The 19,752-nt window shown below is 38.5% G+C and overlaps 1 protein-coding gene across 1 annotated transcript; it reads right to left on the bottom strand.

The window, feature by feature from the left end:
- Positions 1 to 938: 938 nt before the first annotated feature.
- On the bottom strand, positions 939 to 19,142 carry OVCH2 (ovochymase 2). The gene is made up of 20 exons (XM_009583190.1): positions 19,088 to 19,142; positions 16,549 to 16,658; positions 15,780 to 15,871; positions 14,436 to 14,608; positions 13,356 to 13,451; positions 12,813 to 12,964; positions 11,943 to 12,138; positions 10,386 to 10,409; positions 8,888 to 8,978; positions 8,653 to 8,786; positions 8,097 to 8,237; positions 6,978 to 7,108; positions 6,489 to 6,582; positions 5,527 to 5,658; positions 5,041 to 5,121; positions 4,207 to 4,393; positions 2,646 to 2,715; positions 1,887 to 2,082; positions 1,464 to 1,615; positions 939 to 1,130 (listed from the first exon to the last, which is right to left on the bottom strand). The coding sequence occupies exons 1-20, from the start codon at positions 19,140 to 19,142 to the stop codon at positions 939 to 941; spliced, it is 2,499 nt and encodes an 832-aa protein (XP_009581485.1).
- Positions 19,143 to 19,752: the final 610 nt, after the last annotated feature.

The raw sequence follows: 19,752 nt of genomic DNA, 5'->3' as shown, positions 1-19,752 counted from the left end.
ATTCACATCACTAATGACTAGACAATGTCTTCTGCTCCTCAGTGATGCACTACTACTGCCACTGCCTAGGTCCTCTCAGAGCCAGAGGTAACACTGTCATCGACCTTAATGGAAGGATGACTGACTGCCCCTTCAGTTGTTTTACACAGGCATTTATTTAATCTCATTTCTGCAGTATATTTATGCTCTCCAGTACTACATTCAAGGACACGCTTGGCTATGCTCTCCAGTACTACATTCAAGGACATGCTTGGCATATGGTATATGGTGGCTTATTTTCCCTCTCTTTCCTTCTAAAATAGACTAACAGAGCGTCAGAAGCCTGCAAGTAACTTGTGTCTGCATGTAAAGCCAAAGTCTCAATTCAGGTAATTCAGCAGTAAATTCAGGGGGTAAGTATCAGCTACTTTGGAATCTGTTCACCAATCATGAACTAACATGCTTTCACCAAATTTTGCTTTCAATGACATTTGTGCTTTGGAAGTGTTTTACAATGTGGTCCATCAGAACTGCTCTTTTGACGGTCACACCATGAAAATGGGGAGATCTACAAAAAGGAGAAAAATAAAACAGGGTAAACTTTGTAAAGATCGTCAACAAAGGCAGGCTGTAAACTTGTCGAAGCGGACTCAGCTGTCATCGCGTGTCAGTTCATGCCTCCCTACCACCTCCCAAACCTGAGAAATGAAGCAGCAAGCAGCAGTAAGGAAAACATATTCATCAACACGAGAAATGCAATAGAGAGGGGAAAAATAATACATTTGGAAGAAGTAAGATTTTCAGAAGTGACTACTGATTTAGATTCATCTGTTTCTGGGCATTCAGCTAGGGGTACTTTAAACAGCCAAGATTTCAGGAAGTGCTGGACACCCAAATACAAAAATGGCACCCTGGAAAAGACCTTGAATTAAGCATCTAGCAATAGCAAAAGGATTCACTTAATTGTTTTTTTCATACATACCACTACTATTAACACTCTGCTTGATCCAGTCAACAAACACACCAACATTTGTGTATACTCCCGGGTAGCTCTTCCTTCCACATCCCAAGCCCCAGCTAGTGATTCCGTGAAGGGTGTAAAATCCTGAGTTATCTTCTGAAGGACAAACTAATGGGCCACCAGAATCACCCTGCACAAGGACAAAGGAATCTTGTTATAAACTAACATCACTCCTTCTGTTTTTAAAATATCAGTTCAGCTATGAGAGATCCCAGCTGCTCATGTGTTTGGGGGTTTCTGTTTTTAAAAGGCAGGGAAAAAAAAATAACCTTTGTTCAAGGGAAGTACCTCTTTTTGCAATATGAGTAATTAAAATCCTACTATTAAGGAGTCTTTCACTGTAAATCACTTACAGCCCGTTGGCAAGAAAACAGCTCTTAACGAGGTTTTAACAGTCCCCTTTTCAGAACCCATCTGGCCATACCCCAAGTGTCAGAAGGCAAAGGTGATGTGCGCAACTTACTGTGCATGAATCCTTGCCTTCTTCCAGAGGGAATCCAGCACAGATCATCCTCTGGGTCACTTTACTGGGAAGATTTATGTAATAGCTCTGACATGTGTCAAGCACCAGGATGGGGACTTCCAGCTGATGCAGTTTTTTCCCCTTTTCTCTGTCTTGAAGTAAAAGACATCTCAGAAACCAGTAGAGGCATGAATTAGTGATTCCAGAAAGAAGCTTTACTCTTCCCCTTTTCAAATGGTCTCAATCTAAATTACCTGATTTCTTTCCTCCCACCCTTTTCCCTGCATGTCTAGCTGAGCTTACACAAGTGAAAACTTCTTAACACGTTTGTTCCCCAGAAACTAATGTACAGACAGAATGAATGTTACAACACAGAACACAGCTACAGCATGCTCAAACTTTGAAATAGCGAAGACTGCATACCTTCTTCATGTGCACCCCATCCTGTGACAATGCACACCCTCGTGGGCTGAACCACCTCCTCCTTGGCAGGGAGGCACACTGGGCGCACGTAGTGGTTGAATTCTAAGGGCTCGGCCAGTTGCAGTAAGGCAATATCAGAGTCCATAGTGGTCTTGTTAAAACTTGGGTGTATAATATACTGCTTTACTGACCTTTTCTAGGAAAGCAAGGACATTGACATTTTCTGAATGACTTGGGAATTTGAGGCTTTAAGTAACTGGTTTTATAAATTTTCAGGCCATGTGCAAGATGCTTTAAGAGGAAGAAACATTTAAAAGCAGCTGCTGAAGCCACCACTTTCTTATATTAACAAGTCAAGACTATGCCTCTTGGACATGGATCAGGGAACATGCAGGAGACTCCATCAGCAAGTGTAGGAAGGGGGTCTTCAAAAACATTTGTCCAGTCTGAGCAAAGTGGAAAGTTGTGCCCCAATTATTTCTGTCTTGGTAACAGTTACCAGGGAATTTAGAGACAATACACTCCTCACTCATATATCCTCCAGGATACTGAGCTTTGGAGTTCATTACTGGTGAAGGCACAGATCTGTGTTGGTACAATTTCTCTGAGTCACACAAAAGCTGTTGTGTAAATGCAGCGCAAGGTCAGCATGCAGGCTCTTACATTATTGCATCATGAACAATTTGGGAGATGCATTTATATTAAAAACTATTTTGCAAGATTGATTTATATTTTATTATTAAGCAGAACTTATAGTACCTGTCTGTATTCTTGCTCTGTAAGATCATGAAGTCCTGTTACCACCATCCATAAGTCTCTGTATAGTTCCCTTAAAAAAAGGGATAAGTACATTCTCAGGCTGGTATAACAGCATTCTTGAAACCTGTGAATCTTAAAACCTCCCCCACCAAAAATAGACAGTAGGACCCTACATATTCCTGGGCCAACAAGTCCCGAGGCCTATACTCCCATACAAATCTATGGAAATCTTCCCACTGACTTCTAGGGAGCATGAAATACTCTCATGATGAGGCAGTAGGATCTCTCAAACATATAGCGAACTGAGAGAAAGGTCACTTTTATAAGGGCTGGGGGTGCCTGATGCAGAACACAAGGCCTGCATGGTCCACATCATCCAGGGACAGTGCTGGTCCCTACCTTCTTAATGAAAAATGGGTGACCTCTAAAACATTACTACCTATCAAATGATATAAAGAAATGCAACAGAAACATTTCATTTCACCCTTTGGTTTCTTAACCAAACCCTGTCACTGCCTGAAAACCTGTCATAACTCCCTGATGAAATTAGTTGTGTAGAATCATTAAGCCATGTACGCAAATCCTGATGTGATGGCAATGTGCTATAGAGAATTCCTCCTTAATAGGGCTCTTAAAGCAGTACCTTCAACACAGCACAACAATGCTCCTGACATAAAATTTTGCAAACTAGTATCTAGAAACTTAGAAGCCAAAGTCCAAAATTCAAAACAGCACTTGCATTTCAGATCCCCAGTTTTGTGTGGGTGGGGAAGAGAATCAAAAAACTGGAGAATATAGATGTCTAAGCATCTTTGGCATTCGGGGTTTTGAAAGCTTACCCTCATTGTCAAGTAATTGCAACTTTATTTGAAAACAGGCCAGAATACCTAATCATCAGCAATTCTGGGAGGATTTTTAGAAATATTTTAATGACCCAATGTATATGAATTTTAAATTAATGTACTTGTGATCAATTTAAACTTCAAAACAGGTAGTGTTCAGCCTAACAGATGAATAAACAAATTGCAGTTTAGAAAGTATTTTAAAGAGTCCGAAAGTCACACAGACTATCCTTTTGTCTCCTCTCAATAAAGACAGAAAAATTTCCATGTAGTCTGATTTAACAGATTGATAGGTTCTTAATATGGGAATGGCACAAAAGCCTCCTGTATGTCCTCCAAAATCTACGCAAATTCAGTAATTTTTAAATTTTTTGATAGGTTGATTCTACCTGGATGAAAACATGCTCTGTAAATGACCCAGACACAAAGAAGTTACCTAAGAGTAAGCAACAGATGACAAGGGACTTAGTATCTTGTCATCTCTTCCGAAAACTGATCTGAATGAAAACCAAGCCTACAGAAACAGGCTACTTACTTCCTTAGTAGCCACTATGATCCTAGTACGTGTGTGTGGTGCAAAAGAATCCAGTGCCAGCGTGAGCTGTACGTAGGTGGTAACCAAAACTGTGCCAGCCACCCTGGGCAGAACCACCACGCTGCAGAGACGCACCGTGCAATTACAGACGTTCCCAGGGAAGGGTTCATCCCAGTGTACTTACTTAGAATTAAAGCAGTGAGCAGCTGTGACAACCCATTCTTTGGCAAGAACTGCTCCTCCACAGATATGCTCATCTGAAATTTGTACACTGACCTGCCAAGGCCATGAGTATGGTACAGCTTCTTCACCTCCAATTATCCTACTGAAGATGAACCTGGGCTGATTTGAAGGCATTCCACAAATATCATCTGAAACAGAAAGCACTGATGTCTCAAGAAGTCTGTAGAGGTTAAGATTTGGAGAAGCAAAGAACAGTGCATTTAAGAACTACCCCACAGCTTCTCAAGCTTCCCCCCTCCCCTTTTTTGCTAAATCTTTCAACTTCCCTCATTACAAAGGATCTAAATGTTTAGAGATGGCATGAGGAGATGATCTTAGCAAAAACAGAGCTTCACCAAGATGAAAGCAACTGCTTACCTTCAAAAGTTTTAGCCTTAAACCTACAATAAATATGGACTCATTCCATTCTCCATAAAGTACTGGAGGGAAAAAGGGAAGTTCTAAAACACTGGTTATTATTTTCAACTATCCTGTACTCTTCGTAATTATTTTCACGAAAGCAAGTAGATGTAAACTGACATACAAGCTGAAATAATGCCATTGCATTGCTGTAAATGACTTAACAAGATGAAGGAAACAAGAAAAATTAGGTTCTGCTGTTCTAAAGCCAAAGCATAGAAGTGTTACTATTCATCTTTTTATTTCCTCAAAATATCTTAATGAAAAATTCTGGGACAACTGCATCCATTAAATATTTGGAGAAAACACCATTTAAATTATAGTCCAAAAGGTACTCCCTATTCCCATGAAGAAGATATAACTCGGGTTGGCTTACCTGTTGTAACCTGTATGTCTTCTTCAGTCATATCCATATCTTCAAATTCTTCTTCACTAGTTGAATCCGAAGTATCTAAGTCTAGCGAATGAAAATAGCAAATGTGTTAGCAGGCTGTCTTGAGTGATATTTTTATTACAAAATCACTTTTATTTCCTTTATTATAGTTTTTGTAGAAGGATTAGATTTCTACAGTAGGGATCTGTGCTATTACATCTTCACATGGTAGTAAAGTGCCATTTAAAATGCACCAAAATACTCTTACACAAAATAAAACTCTGAGGTTTTGGGTAGATTCATTGTTTCTCTTCACCCACTCGATAGGCCCTTTGTTTAATGCCTCAATAGGTTCACAATACAGTTTTTTCACTGAAACAATTTGTTAGATGAGAATCTCCTAGAGCAAAATAATTCTGAATAGCCAGGTTCACTGAAGAGCCCTTTGTGCTGCCCCAGAGAGGCAGTTTCCCAAGTTACGTCTATTACCTGTTACATGAACAAAAGAGATTGTAGCTCTGAATCCTCCAAAGGTCTCTGTTTCATCAGAGTGAAAGACAACCAGCATCATAGCAGAGGAGCTTAGAACAGGTGCTGGTAGGGCAAATCCACAAGACTTAGCTAAAGATGAGAAAGCAAAGGTTCATTGCAGACTAACATGTACTTTTTCATCCTTATCCCTTTCAACAGTGGGTACCCAATATTTTGTGTATTCCAGCTCTCACACAGGACAGTAAAAAATAACTATGCACAAGAGAGGAGTAGAGATAAGCGGACTGAGGCTGAAAGACTGTTCTATTATTCCTGACAGTCTGTCCTTGTTCAGTAATTATCTCATAAGAACAAGGAGACTCTTGCATTATTTCACAAGAGTCTATTGCAGCACTCACACTCATAGGTTGCCATTACGTATAGAACACGCTGGAAACCTGATTTCTGCTTGTTAGTGTTTCAGCACTAGCATCTGCTAGTCCTAATCTAAGCACCAGCATCGAGCAAGTGCTGAAATCAGTTGTTTGGGACAGGTCTTCCTCTCATTCAATGTAAGCCAGGGGAATCTCCAGCAAGGTGGCAAGAATTACATGAATGCTCATCTGGGGTGAAGAACAACTGGACTCTGAAAATGAGACCTCTTGGGTGCTTTCTGTGTCTGATCATTACTATAAAAACAAATTATTGTGCTATGCCCTTTTCTTCATTTACACGAATTCAGAACTGCATTTCATATAGAATTTAAATACACAAAACTGTTCTGTTCAATGTGATTTTGCCTCTGTAAGTGGAACAGAAGCAGCAATACCTGCAAATATTTTTCAAGGTACTGAAACTAGTACTTATAACATCACCTGAGATTCTAGAGGCAAACTTGATTTTAGACTGTAAAACAGGGCTAGTGAAAGTCATAAAAGAAATAGGTCATCCCCAAAATATGTCAAAATCAAAAGTCAAACCAATTTCCTCCTCTTTTCCCACATCTTCATACACAGTCACGGCATCATAAGAACAATCTTCACTCTCTTCTACTTCAAAAGACTGGTATGTAAGCTTTAAATAAAAAATGAAAAGTGAACTTTGTTGTTAAATTCACACAGAAAAAATTCAAAGATATATAATAGGGTCTTTAGTATTCTCAGTGATTCCTTTAGGGTTTCGTTTCTGTGACATTCAGATCTCCCACAGGTGATACATAGCATATTACATTTGCTAGAAGAATCTGTCATGATAAAATTTAAACCAGGAAATCCTATTTTACTATAACCTAAAGGAGAAATCAAAACCTATCTGGCTTTTGGGGTGGAAAGTGATTTCTCTTAACTGCATCCAGCAGCATTATTCAAGCTTATGTTGCTTGATCTTGCTTGTCCTTAGCTGCATAATTTCTTGTTAACTCAATGGTGCCCACTTCCATTCTGTAGACACAAGAAGGGCTCATATTATACCTTGATTACATGGTCCTCTGGCGCACAAATAATCCATTGACAGTCTGCCATGTTGCTGTAGCACTCTGGATAGTGCATACTTTGTAACACTCCTTCTTCAAAAAGGACAGCTAAGGACTCACAGCCAGAATCTGGAAATCCAAGAAAACAAAAATGGAGGCACTGTGATTTCCTATTACATCATTCACAAAAAAAATTTAAATCTAGAAAAACTCTTGTAGTGCTTTCACACAACTGAGAAAGAGAACAGGACAAGAGCAGCAAGCCAAATTCTTCTGTTTGAAAAAGGTGCAAAGAAAATCTTTAATCTGTTCCCAGGCAGAAGAGCAATTCAACCCACGACTACAGCACTCCCCTTGGGCTACAGGCAGTGCGCTGCAGGGACAGGTACCTGTGTGGGGTAACAGAAGAGCAGGACATGGACATGTCAGAAGAACATTTGCCAACTTTCTTTGGAGTGGAAAGTGGAGACATAAAACACAACCAGCGGACATGTCTTCCTGATGGCCTATGCAGTGGCAACGCCCCTCAGAGGGGATTTCTCCCTACACTCTGCCCTTACACTCTGCAAAGGAAAGAAACTAGCTGGAAAAGCTGCAAACAGGAACAAGAAGTGTCTGTCTGTAACTGGATTGTCCAGACCCAGCAGATGGCTCTTGGACCTGCTCCCTAGTGATGGTGAACTGCTCTGCACAGCAAAACTGAAAGCAATGCTCCATGACATGTATCTTAGCATCAGCTGCCTCCCTCAGGGTCCCTCCACAAAAGCCTGCTTGGGACTAGCAAAGCAGCTTTCATCTAGAAATTCTGCTCATTTGACTAATCTTATTAATTGAGTTTTAAAACATTCTGGAGGTAGGGAAGGAAGTGAGATCTTGTATAAAGTGGATGGAGAAGAGACAAAGTTAAAGGAGGGCTTCTCTCCACGGCATCTATCCTATCTCTTTCTGGCATCCCAGTTTCTCCACAATGTCACACGGCAGCCTAACCACACTTTCCTTGTTCCACATCATCCACATAGAAATACCATAGGAGCTTCCTCTGATTTATTTTCTCCTGAAAATTTTTTTCAGGTCACCACCCAAGAGTGCAGACAGGTATTACTAGACTTAGACTTACCAGGAAGAATATCTGGTGTAAGAGCTTTGTAGGTCATGGAAAAACCAGTTCCATAATCCTTGTTGTCAGAAACAAATTTCAACCTTATACTATTGGAGCCAATCAAAATAGGTAATGGAAGATCTCCGCCACAGAATTTCCCTGAAATATAATATTAGAGAATAATCACTGTTTAAAGTCTTTAGTCACTTGAGAAAACTTGCATGTACCATTTTCAGTACTTAGCTATAAAAATTTTAGAATGGAAATGAAATTGCCTGTTCATTCCTCTACATCCCCTATTAATCCATTAGCCCAAATAGATACACACTATTAAAAATTGAAAATCCTTGACACCAGCAAGTCATATGCTGACATGGTTCCCTACCAGGCATTTTCCATTCTTTCCCCCTCCCACTCTCTTTGTCTTTTATTTTAGATGATATGTCACGATGTATTCATCATGAAAATGTAAGTAAAAATAATCAACCGCCATGTCCTCACTGGGTGTACTTGCCGTTAGAATGAACAGGTACACTGACAGATTATTTCAAAGAACAAGGGGACAGCAACTCACCAACAAGTCTGTTGTCTTTTGAGTAGACTGATAAAGAATCATAGTCACAAAATGTTTCTGGCTCTATATCAAAGTGGGAGAAACGAAGCAATATATAATTCCCTTCTGGTACAAATAGAGTCCACATGCACAATCTGGAACAATAAATTAGTTCCTGTTCACAAAACTGCAACAAAAAACCAACTACACCAATACTGGGGATAGTTTCTGGGGAAAGACTGTTTTGTCTACTTACTGGTGGTTTTGATAGAACTGTTTGGGATTTCCAGGAAAATGTAATTCTCCTTCACTGTCAGGGAGTTTGCCATCCTGAATGCTACAAAATGCTGCATTGTAGAGTTAAAACAAAATAGGAGGAATCAGGTTAGACGCATATGCAATCATCTGTTACACCAAGAAGCTCAAATATCTAGAGAATATTGTGAGACTCAGGATTGCTCAGCTGTACCTTGTTTCTGCTGGCAGACTGATGCTGGGTCTTCTCTCTTCTCTCTTTTATTTGGAATTATGGTAAATCAGTTTTAAAACACATAATTTGGGAGAAAAAATGCACTGCCAGCACGCTATCATATTTCATTGCAAAAATGGCAGTGCTTGCTTTTTACCTTAAAGAAACTATTTGTTAAATGAGGATTTCAGTATAAATATTTTTCAGGGAGGAAAAATGCATACCTCAGGACATAAGAAAAGTGTTCATTGCAGCCCGTTTGTAAGAACATCCTTAGCTATGTTACAGCAGGAGACTTTTGCAACAGTACAATATGGTATTGAAGACACTTTAATAGAAGAAGCAGAACCTTTCCTCTCCAGATAAATATCGCTAGAAACACACTTACAAAAATTATCTCCTCTTGCCTTTCTTTCTCCTTGCAAGGTAAGTCAGTAAGACATTTATCAACAACTATGTATATGAAAACAAATTTAAGGAGTCATGTACTATAAGATTATCTTACCTGAAGTGTCCAAGGAAGACCAGTAAAAAATTTCCAAAAGACACAAACAGTATTTAAATACCCAATTCTCACTGGCCACAGCAAGTCTATACAAACTGACGGTGTGCCCAAGCTCATTTATCACCTGAGAAATCTCACTCTAGATTACTAAAATTAAAATTTTAAGATCTAAGTTCACAAGAGTTGTTTCTAGCATCTTTATGTGAAGTTGTACTTAGATGAACAGAGTGTCCAACAAGAACATAAACATGGCAAAATCAAAGTAAGACTTCAACTTCAAAACACATTACATTCGGGGTTGGGTTTCATGGGAGGCTTTTTTGCATTTTATTCATAGAAATAGACATCAGACTAAGTAGATAGATTCATCATAGACTGCGCAAAAGTACTACTAATTTACCTCATACTTTCTATTTAGAATCTATATTTCTATACAGAATAAACTTCACTAATTAGACTTCATGCATTGCTTGAGGTTCTGTTCTCCATTTTTCCCATTAATTTTATTTGCATTTAAATAAAAATATGGCTTTATACATGTAGCTGTCTTAAGGAAAATTCCTTTTTGAAGTCACCAGCACATAAGTACAACCTTACATAAATAATTTTTTTTACAGAACCAAGAGGAAAAAAGTATATATTTAAAGTATACAATTAAATGTTCTTTGATGAGTCAAGCTTCTTCACATTTCTTCCTTCATAGATTATATATCAGACTATTTTTGGGGTCTTTTTATGCTCTAACACAGATAGAAGATACTGAAAAAATACCGTACTCACCTGTGGAGCTTTTCATTTTCAGATCTAATAAAGGAGGGATAGGGAAGGGGGTGGAAAAAGAAGAATAAATTACTATAGTTTCGTATTCACAATGTAGGCTTTATTTTTATCCGTGTGAAATGGTAATTTTATACAGCTAGCACTGAGACAAATTAAAATACTTCTTGGGGACATAGTGCCTACAACAAACTAGGCTTGGAATTAAAACAAAATTGCAAGTTCAGGCAATGCTGACTTTGAATAAACAATTCTGGAGTAGCCACTTCTAGAATTAATCATACATTGATAGGCCACTGCTCAGTCTGAGCAGCACAGTACTCTCTTTCTACGTACTTGTTGAGTAAATACTATACATTTCAGGTAAGGGTAGCAGAATCCAACTGCTAGCATCACATCAGGGACACAGAGACATTAAGCCTGACAGCAATTACAGTTAAGATCTTTTGCACCAGTGTGACAATATAAAAGAGCGAGCAAGCAAAACCGAATGCAATGCAATTGAGAATTGTGTTTTCACTTTACCTACCAAATCACTTTTTCTGTTCACTGGAGCCAACACACTTTAATTACCACAATAGCTAATCACATTATTTTTTCCTGATAATAAAATGGGCCAGCTAGTAAATTTTTAATAAAAAGACCACCCCGTGCCTCTCTCTCTTCTTTTTTTTTTTTTTAAATTGAAAACCAAAATATTTTTCAGAAGCTAAACCCTTTTCATTTTTCTCTGACGTTATGAGGGTTTCTTTTTTCAATCACAAGTTGAAGCTGGTTTCTAATGGGAAATTTTTTTTTTCCGCTCACAATTTTTTTTCTTATCATTGAATAGCAAAACCTTTTAAACACCCTTCCTCAGTTTTTCAGTTCTCTGTTTAAATTTTAACACAATCTCCAATACTTTTTAATGAAAATAGCCCAAAATGGAAGAAAATACTAATTCAGTTCCTTAATACTCTGAGTGAAGTTCACCCCTGGACAGACTGTCATTTATATCTCCAGCTCCATGACTTTGGAAGTGATAAGATAATTTTCATGCTGTTCCCCTGCACAGAGGGCATATGTAGCCTTTTGGGTAAAGTAAGCAAAAATACTTCTGAGAGCACGACTTTTCGCCATGTAGTCAAATGTCTGATCCGACACGTTTTAACTGAGAAAAATGACAAGTGACTTTGAAGAGCTGCATATGGAATTTCAGACACTTTCAACTGGTGAATTTCCACTTAAAAACAAAAATACCAGGCTAACTGGCTAGCTGGATAAAAGGACCATTCTTAAAGTTTTAAAAAAAAAAAAAAAATACACACACACACACACACAGTTCAAGCAGGAGGCAAAGTGGAAGAGAAGCAAACATTTACAACGTGCTCAGTTTGTTTTTGGCAACTGCCAATCAGTACCATACACTTAAAGGCATTGTGAAATGCTATAGTGCTTTGCCAGGAAAAATGGGAAAAATATAAATACTGTATCTTGAAAAAGATAAAATTAGATGAAATACTACTGTGAGACAGAGGAGTTGTCAAAAGTGAGGGACACATGACTGTGGAGACTTAATACCAGCACTCATGTTCTCTTGAATCCAGGAAAGCACCGCACTGAGGTCTGTGAATATTCCCGGAGATCCTCTGTTGTAATGTTTCTTCTTCTCATTATTTATCCAGCCACGAGCACAACCCATCCCCCAGGAGATCACACCAGCGAGAGTCCAGGCACCATGCTTACGTCGGCACAAAAGAGGGCCTCCTGAGTCTCCCTGTAAAAAACAAGTAAAAGCCCACAACCCACAGCTTACAAAAGTGCATGCATACCGCTGAGCAAGCCTTGAAGAGTTTATTGAATTGTTTTTTGTGCCATAGTAACAAATCTGCAACATAGGGGATAGTAATTAAAAAAATCCTGGGAAGAAAGACACTTTCTTTTTTCTTGTGTTTAGTCAGGATTGTGAAGAGGGGGACAGAGCGACTAATTCCCTCATGGGTGCACCTCTGTTGTGTTTTAGCATGTAAAAAGGAGTGAGGAGCTTTTTTTTTTTTACCTGCATGACAAGGAACCATCACTTAAGCTTTTTCTCACTTCCTTTCCTTCCTGTAATCCAAGGCAATACTTCCTACTTTCCTGCTTAGGACCTTACCAACATTAACTAATTAATTTATCAAGTGTTCTGAAGTTAGAAAGCCCTAAGCATTATTGCACTGGGATACATTGCAAAATTGCTCTCAGGAACCTGTGATACAACTCATGCAATAATTAAAATGGAATCATGTAATTAAGTGCATTGCCCCATACAGAACCTTTGAAAGAATTCACACATCAAAATAAATACACTCCAAATATTGCATTTTACAGTGTATTTATTCACTTAGGCACACAGAGCCTTGAGCTTCTGAGAAACCCTTGTAAGGACACAAGGCCCTCTGTTCAGCTGACCTGGCAAGCATCTTTTCCTCCATCTGGAAATCCAGCACACATTATGGTGTCACCTTGGATGGGTTTCTTTAAAGTTGATAATGCTCTTGAACACTCCTTACTGTTCAGGATTGGTAGATTGACTTCATATAAGACCTGAGGGAGTACTCCATCTGAAATACAAAAAAAATTATTCATAAGAAACGCTGAAAGGTGAACTTAATGTCACTGCTAATACACAAAAAAAAAAAAAGAGTTGTAAACTTCTTCCAAGCCATTTTATGGTGACATAAATATCCAGTTTTGTATACATAAGCAGTTTTACTTGAATAAATTTCAAAATGTTTCAAAATTAAAATACAAGTCTATATATTGTAGCAACCCATTTTGAGATAATTCACACGTAGGCATAGAAGCTAGTAAAGATCCCATTTTGAGATTACAATTCTTATGACCAGTTGATGGTTTTTTCTGGTCTGTCTATGACCTACGCAATCAAGCTCTTCACTTCAGAAATAAGACACTGAGAAACTTGAATGTCAAAGAACAATTCGAGTGGCTTACTCTCATTTAAACGGCCCCAGCCACAAGCAGTGCAGATATATCCTGCTTCAAACTTTTCACCTGGATCAGGAAGACACGCTGGCAAAACTGATGAACCTGTCACAGATGGACATGAATTTTATTGATAAATATTTGGAAGAACAACAACAAAAAACTTTCTTTCTCAGTTAGTTTTTTAAACTAAAAAGTGTTGTTATTTTTGTGGCATCTGAAAAATTAATCTGGCATTTTATCTGTGCCTCCACTTCGTAGTGTTCTGGAATGGAAAAAGAAAGCCAGGAGTACCACGAGCTTCAGCTCAGGCCTTGCCATTCAGCTTAAACTTAGCTGCTATCACGATCCAAACTTCCATGAGAAAAAGTAGTCACTCACCTTTGTGGTGGCAAAGGAAGAGCAACCTAGTGACATGAGCTGGAGTCTTTGGACGAGCAAAGTGCACGCACCTCACTATTGTGTAAAACTGATGTGCAGTAGCCTTTCAGAAAACCTGACTGTGAGGCAAAGTTAGAGTACGGCTGAGAAATGGCTGGCTCACGGACCAGGAAACAGGGTATTAACAGCCATCCTCCCCTCCCCTTCCCCTCTCCCTTAGAGCCCCCCAGGACCGTTCTGCCGCCGCTAAAGGCAACCCCACGCTCGCTGCTGTGGTCTGCAGGAAGGGAGAGGAGGGCAAATAGCAGAGGGGGTGCGAGCAAGGCACAGGCAGGGCTGCGGTGCGCTCCGACCTCTGGTCTGCCTTTGCTGTTCGTCAGAGGCAGAAATCTCCACCTACACCTTAGATAAAAAATAAAAACATCCATCTGGTCAAATTTTAATCTCCTGCATACAAAGAACAATACCTTTTCCTTCGAGGGAGTATTAAGTCTGAAGAAGACCATTTAATTCAACTGATACATTTTTCTAACTTACCTCTGGTATTTTAAATACTTCAGTTGCAAAATACTCTGGAGGTTTTTAGTGGTATAATCTGACAGCTGGGAAATGGGTTTAAACTGAGTTTCAAGACTTTTCTCAGCATGTGGGAGAAACAAAGGCCTTGCCTTTCCCACTGAAAAGGATCATAGATAACTATGGCCTTACTGAAGTTGAAGGCTCCATCCAGCTTCAGAAGGGCAATGTCATAGTTCATCGGCCTTCTGGGGTCAAAGTTTGGATGCTTAATGACATACTTAACAGGGAGTGTCTGCTCGCCATTCTCCCTGATCCTCAAATCATGCTCTCCTGCAGTGACATTCAAGTACTGGAGTAGGTTCCTGTAGAATAGAAAAATAAAAAGTTCAGCTACAGAATCTTCAAAATGAAAGGAAAAAATATAGTTGTTTTTAAACAGAAAAGTTATTACTACGGATACCCAATACCTTTCATCTTCAGATTTTAGAGCACTTAATACATAGAGCCAGCAAGAGCTGAGTAGGCCCCACAGCAGAAATTGGGAGATGAAAAGGACTGAGAAGGAAGATGATTTAGCTACACTCCTGACTGTGGTTTGGGGGTCCACTGAGGAACCAGGTCGTCTTGCTGTGTTTAGAAATGTTCAGTCACACTGCTTTTTGAAGAAGGAGGTAAGATTTGAACATAGGAAAGTACAGAAAAAATAACACCGCTTCTCTAGCATTCTCAGTTTATACTTAAGAACATAGTGAATTCTGCTTTAGGGCTCCTAGTGCCAGATCAGATGTGCAGCAAGGAAACACAAAAGCAATCTTTATAAACTTTTTATTCTGCTTCAAATTTATTCACCAGACTTGAAGAATTACTTTTGTGTCAGGAGGCTTTATGCTGATTTAGATATTGCCTGTCCTTCTGTAGTTAACATAAACTCTGCAGTTATTGGCTAATTTGACCAAGATGTGATCACATAGAATGCCAGCTACGGATCAAATTTATAATTCCAGGTGACCCACTAGTACAAAGAATTGGTATTAACTGTAAGGGAAGTAGAATCTCAGTGAAGCCACCACAGAATCAGGACTGAAACGTTCTGTACAACATTCACAGACCTTTTTTTTTTTTTTTTTTTAGCACTAAGGCTGAAAATCATCAGCATACAAGAGGTCAGTACTATATCCATTCATCATTTAGTTGCATATACTCTGCCAGTTGCTACCTCTGAAAAAAAAAAAAAATTGCAGTCACCTGATAATTATAATCAGGTATAGTCAGATATATAGTCAGATTTTTACCTACACTTCCAAAATCAGTCTCCACCAATCCCTGTAAGTTTATTTTATTCTTAATTATTTTTGAGTGTTCAAAGGTTTTATTTTTTCTCCCTTTCTGTTAAAACATGGAAAATATTTCATCACAAATGAAAGGGTAGCACCTGTAAGTAAGTGCCACAAAAAGATGCTACAGCACACACACACGTTTACAATCAATGTTTTTCTGCACCTGCAGCCTGCTCCTGAAATATCACATCCATACCTGTCTAAGATGCAGTGAGCTGCCGTGACCACCCACTGAGCAGAAACAATGGTGCCTCCACAGAAATGCTTTTGCCTTCGTTTCAGAGAAACCTGCATCATATAAAGAAAGCATGTCAAATAAAGAAAATCTTTTTATCTGCTCTGATTGCATTTGAGGAAGAAAGGAGAGAGTACGTGCAGGTACTCTCTGAAGATTCACAAGCTAAAGTATGTGCTGCATTTCAAGCAAACACACTTTCACGGCATTCTTACAGTCCTTGAATCTAAGAGATCCTAAACCTTGCTGTTTCCCTCAGCAGTGGCTTGGTACCTGGATAAAAGCAACACACATGTAATAAATGCCAAGTCACTGAGGTACTGAGTGTAAAGGTTACTAGTTAGTTAAGAATTTTTCCTTTGCAGATCACTGGGAGCACTGGAAATCCATGATGCCTGACGATAGTCAGGGGCTGGGTGTGGTGTCCTTTGGTGTCCTTCTAATTTTGAGTAGTTTAACCTATGCCTTTTTACAATAGACTAATCTATAGATGCTCTTTCAGAAAGAACGTTAAACAAAATAATAAATGATAAGCAAAGGTTTCTTAGAGAGCAGGACAGGCTCCGTGTCCTCTCCGCCTCCTTCACTGCTTTTCATAAAAGCAGAGTGGAGCTCAACAATACACCATAAATGTCAGTAAGCACAAAATATACCTGTTTTCTTATTTTGTTACTTCTATGAAAAGTCAGGACTTTGTTCTGAAGATAAAACCACATTTGCTTGTGCAAACCTGCCATGGATGTGAGCCTTGTTTCACCTGGTTTCCCCCAACAATCCGAGTGAAAAGGTTAAGGTAACTCCATGGTTTTGTCTCTTGAACTTTCTGCCCACACTTAGGATCTGAGGAGTAAAAAGGGGAAAAGCAGAAAAGATTTAGTCCGGATTTAAATTTTTCTACTTTTTAGGTACGTAGAATTGGAAGGCATGGCCTGGCGCAGAGGTCAGTGCAATCTCTCTGCCACGACAGGAACCTTCTTATAATTCGTAATACAAACTGCCCAGACTAAGGCTAAATTGGGCTAAGAAAAAGACAATGTACTTTATTTTGCAGTTCTCCAAATTAGCGCTTTTTTGTTTAATTGTATCACAAAAATTAAATTTTGCCTTCCATGAACAAGAGAGAGAGAGTGTGTGTGTGTGTGTATATATATATATATAAAAAAAAAAATGTTCTTGTTTGGTCCATGCTTACTTGAACTTTCTGAATGCCAATATTCTCTTTCAAGCAAGTTTTGGAATTATTTTGGGACTAAATCACTGTTTCATTATCGTTTTCAGAAATCTCTTTACACCCAGCATTTGTACTTAAAATATTTTGGGCAAACGGGGTCAAAATGCACAACATACAGACCTTGATGACCAACAACAGTGGCTGAATTTCTCCAGAACATCTACTACTGGGCCAACTTCACTTCTTCTTAACTCACTATTGTTATCATCTACTATGGCTAAGTAAAGCTGATAATATTTATGTATTTGTAAAGGAGTATATTTATAGAAAGAAATATTTGTGGTGGTAACTACTGATTTCATAGTATTTTAAGAAAGATAGAAGCAGAGCAACCAATTCTGCCAAGCAGCACATTGTAACAGAGGAATTCTTAGTAGCGCACTTCCCAAACCCAGCAGTGGCCACAGGTATTTTTTTCTTAAAGCTGTATGAAAACTCAGTGAAGCCAAACGCATCTCTCAAACATTTTACTACAAATTCTGTTAAACACTACATTGGGAAAAATTTAGCATCCGTAAACTTAGAACATTTTGTTGCTGTTCTGGCAGATAGGTGGCTGTATTCGAAGGACGGAGGACCCATACTTGTATACACTGTCTGGAAAATGTAGAATCCTCCAAACCATAAAATGCAGCTTATAACTTCTATAAGAAGGGTTTTGCAATCATATTCAGGGTTAGCATGGCTGATGCAAGTGATTACAGTGTCACAAGAATGCTGACACAATGCTACTTACCCTAGCTCTTAAATAAAAAAGGCTTTATATAGAAGTGATCCAGTTCATTTATCTGATTTTTTTTTCATCCTTTCCTAATTCTCACTGCACCCGCCTTTTTCCCATGTGCAACGGTACAGTGAGGAAAGGGGAAAGAGGAAACAGAGACAAAATTTTAAAAAAATAGGATTTAGGTTTTACAAAAAGGAATTTGGTACTGGGGAAATGGGAAAAAATGGGCAAATAAATAAAATTTTAAAATCAGATTCACAAACTAAGACTTTCCTTTTTTCTTTCAGCATTGAATAAATCTATTCTCCTAACATATGCAAGATTAGCTTAAAAGTTACAAGTTAATATTGATATTAGTATTATACCAAACTTGTATTATTTGTATTTTTACAAACTCTAAAATCTTCTGCACCATGGCACTTGTAAGCCCAAGAGATTCCTGCCTGCTTTACAGCAAGGAATGTTCAGGACCAATGTCGTTCACTGGTCGGATGAGAGATTTCTATGTAAACTGCATCACATCCATCTGCATGGCAGGACGCTGAAGTAAAAGAATACCATTCTACAAAATACTATGCTTTGGACTGCTTAAGTGAGCAACTTATTATGATGATTTAGATACCATGCCTGTTTTGACAGTGAAAACAAGTGATTTTGACAGTGAAAACAAGCGATTTGCAGAATTTAGGAAATTAAGCTGTAAATTTCCATTTTTTACTACTGCAAATTTGAAATAGAAGCAAAATGGTTATGCAAACAGCCAAGATCTGATTTCCATTCCAGTTTGCTATAAATCAGTAAATCTTCGTGAAGGAAACAGAAACAATTGCGATAATTAATTGTTCCAAAAAAAGAATACTCTGGATTTTAAAATGTAAGACAATGGAAGAGAGAACTCACTGTATTTTGTTTGCAGCCCATGGGTAACATGCTCAATCATGACCTTCATTAACTTGCTGCAAATCTGAGAGTATTTAATTTTTTTTATTTAATTATACATCATATTTATTTAATGTTATTTATTCTGAATCATCGAGGAATCAAGACAAAAGTTTCGTAAGAATTACACATTGAAAGATAACTTTCAGTTACAGACTTGGATTGGAACAAAAGCAAAGAATGAAAACTAGACCAGTTATTCTAATGCTACCTTGTGTCTAGGTCTGCAAGCTCTTAGGGTCAAAAACTTAAGGGGTGAAACTAGTGCATCTTCTTTATTTCAGCACTGACTCCCATGCTTGTCACTGCCTAAGAACAAAACCATTAGTACTTCAAAAACTGTTAAAACTAGACGTGAAATTTTCATCCTACCTTTTTGAAGAGTGGATGGTACAGCACGAAACTCTGTAATACAAACTATCCCCATCAGGAGTAACTGCAGCTTCCTGGGGGCAATGCGCATCTTGGGGTGCTAAATGACTGAGTGAAAACAAGGAGAGTTTTTATAGGGAAAAAGAAACCCAAATACTACACTTGCAGGAGAACAGCAACTAATTGAAGTAGAAGTTACTCATTAATCCAGCCATAAAGCACTTACCTGCACAAATAAGTTTTCCAAATGTAACAGAGCATGATTCTTTTGTATGTCATTACTGAAGTCTTTGCTCTAAAATACTAGCTAAAATCCTCCCTAAAACTAGTTTTTTCAGGCAAAATGACAAAATGAAGTTACCATTGCTTGCTTTGCTAGCAACACTTACCCAGGCTGATCTACACATCGAAGTAGAACACACATGAACAGAATGTCAATTGCTATTTGCCCCTACAATTTCTACAGCTTTGGAAGAGATAATACTTTGTATTTCCTGCACACTTTATATTTAGCCAATTTTACAGACCTGAGAAACATAACAAAAGTGTATCATTTTGTTGGCAGCATGCTCAGTGTTGTACAAGACAAAGATAGCTCTCTGCATCCAAGTGTCATTTTTTCAAAAGAGCAGTGTTTACATCCCATTTTTGAAAGGCAACTAAGG

Source organism: Fulmarus glacialis, unplaced genomic scaffold (assembly GCF_000690835.1).
Source record: "Fulmarus glacialis isolate BGI_N327 unplaced genomic scaffold, ASM69083v1 scaffold8298, whole genome shotgun sequence".
NCBI lineage: Eukaryota > Metazoa > Chordata > Aves > Procellariiformes > Procellariidae > Fulmarus > Fulmarus glacialis.
This window is presented reverse-complemented; position numbering and strand designations above follow the sequence as displayed.

Bases quoted from the DNA above. Each gene is read 5' to 3' on its own strand.
- OVCH2 (XM_009583190.1), bottom strand. From the start codon at position 19,142: ATGGGGATAGTTTGTATTACAGAGTTTCGTGCTGTACCATCCACTCTT. The intron at 13,452-14,435 runs GTAAGGCCATAG...CATCTGTGACAG, and splicing joins GGATGGAGCCTTCAACTTCA to GTTCATCAGTTTTGCCAGCG. The intron at 10,410-11,942 runs GTATTAAGTCTC...CTCCTTTATTAG, and splicing joins TCAAGAGAACATGAGTGCTG to ATCTGAAAATGAAAAGCTCC.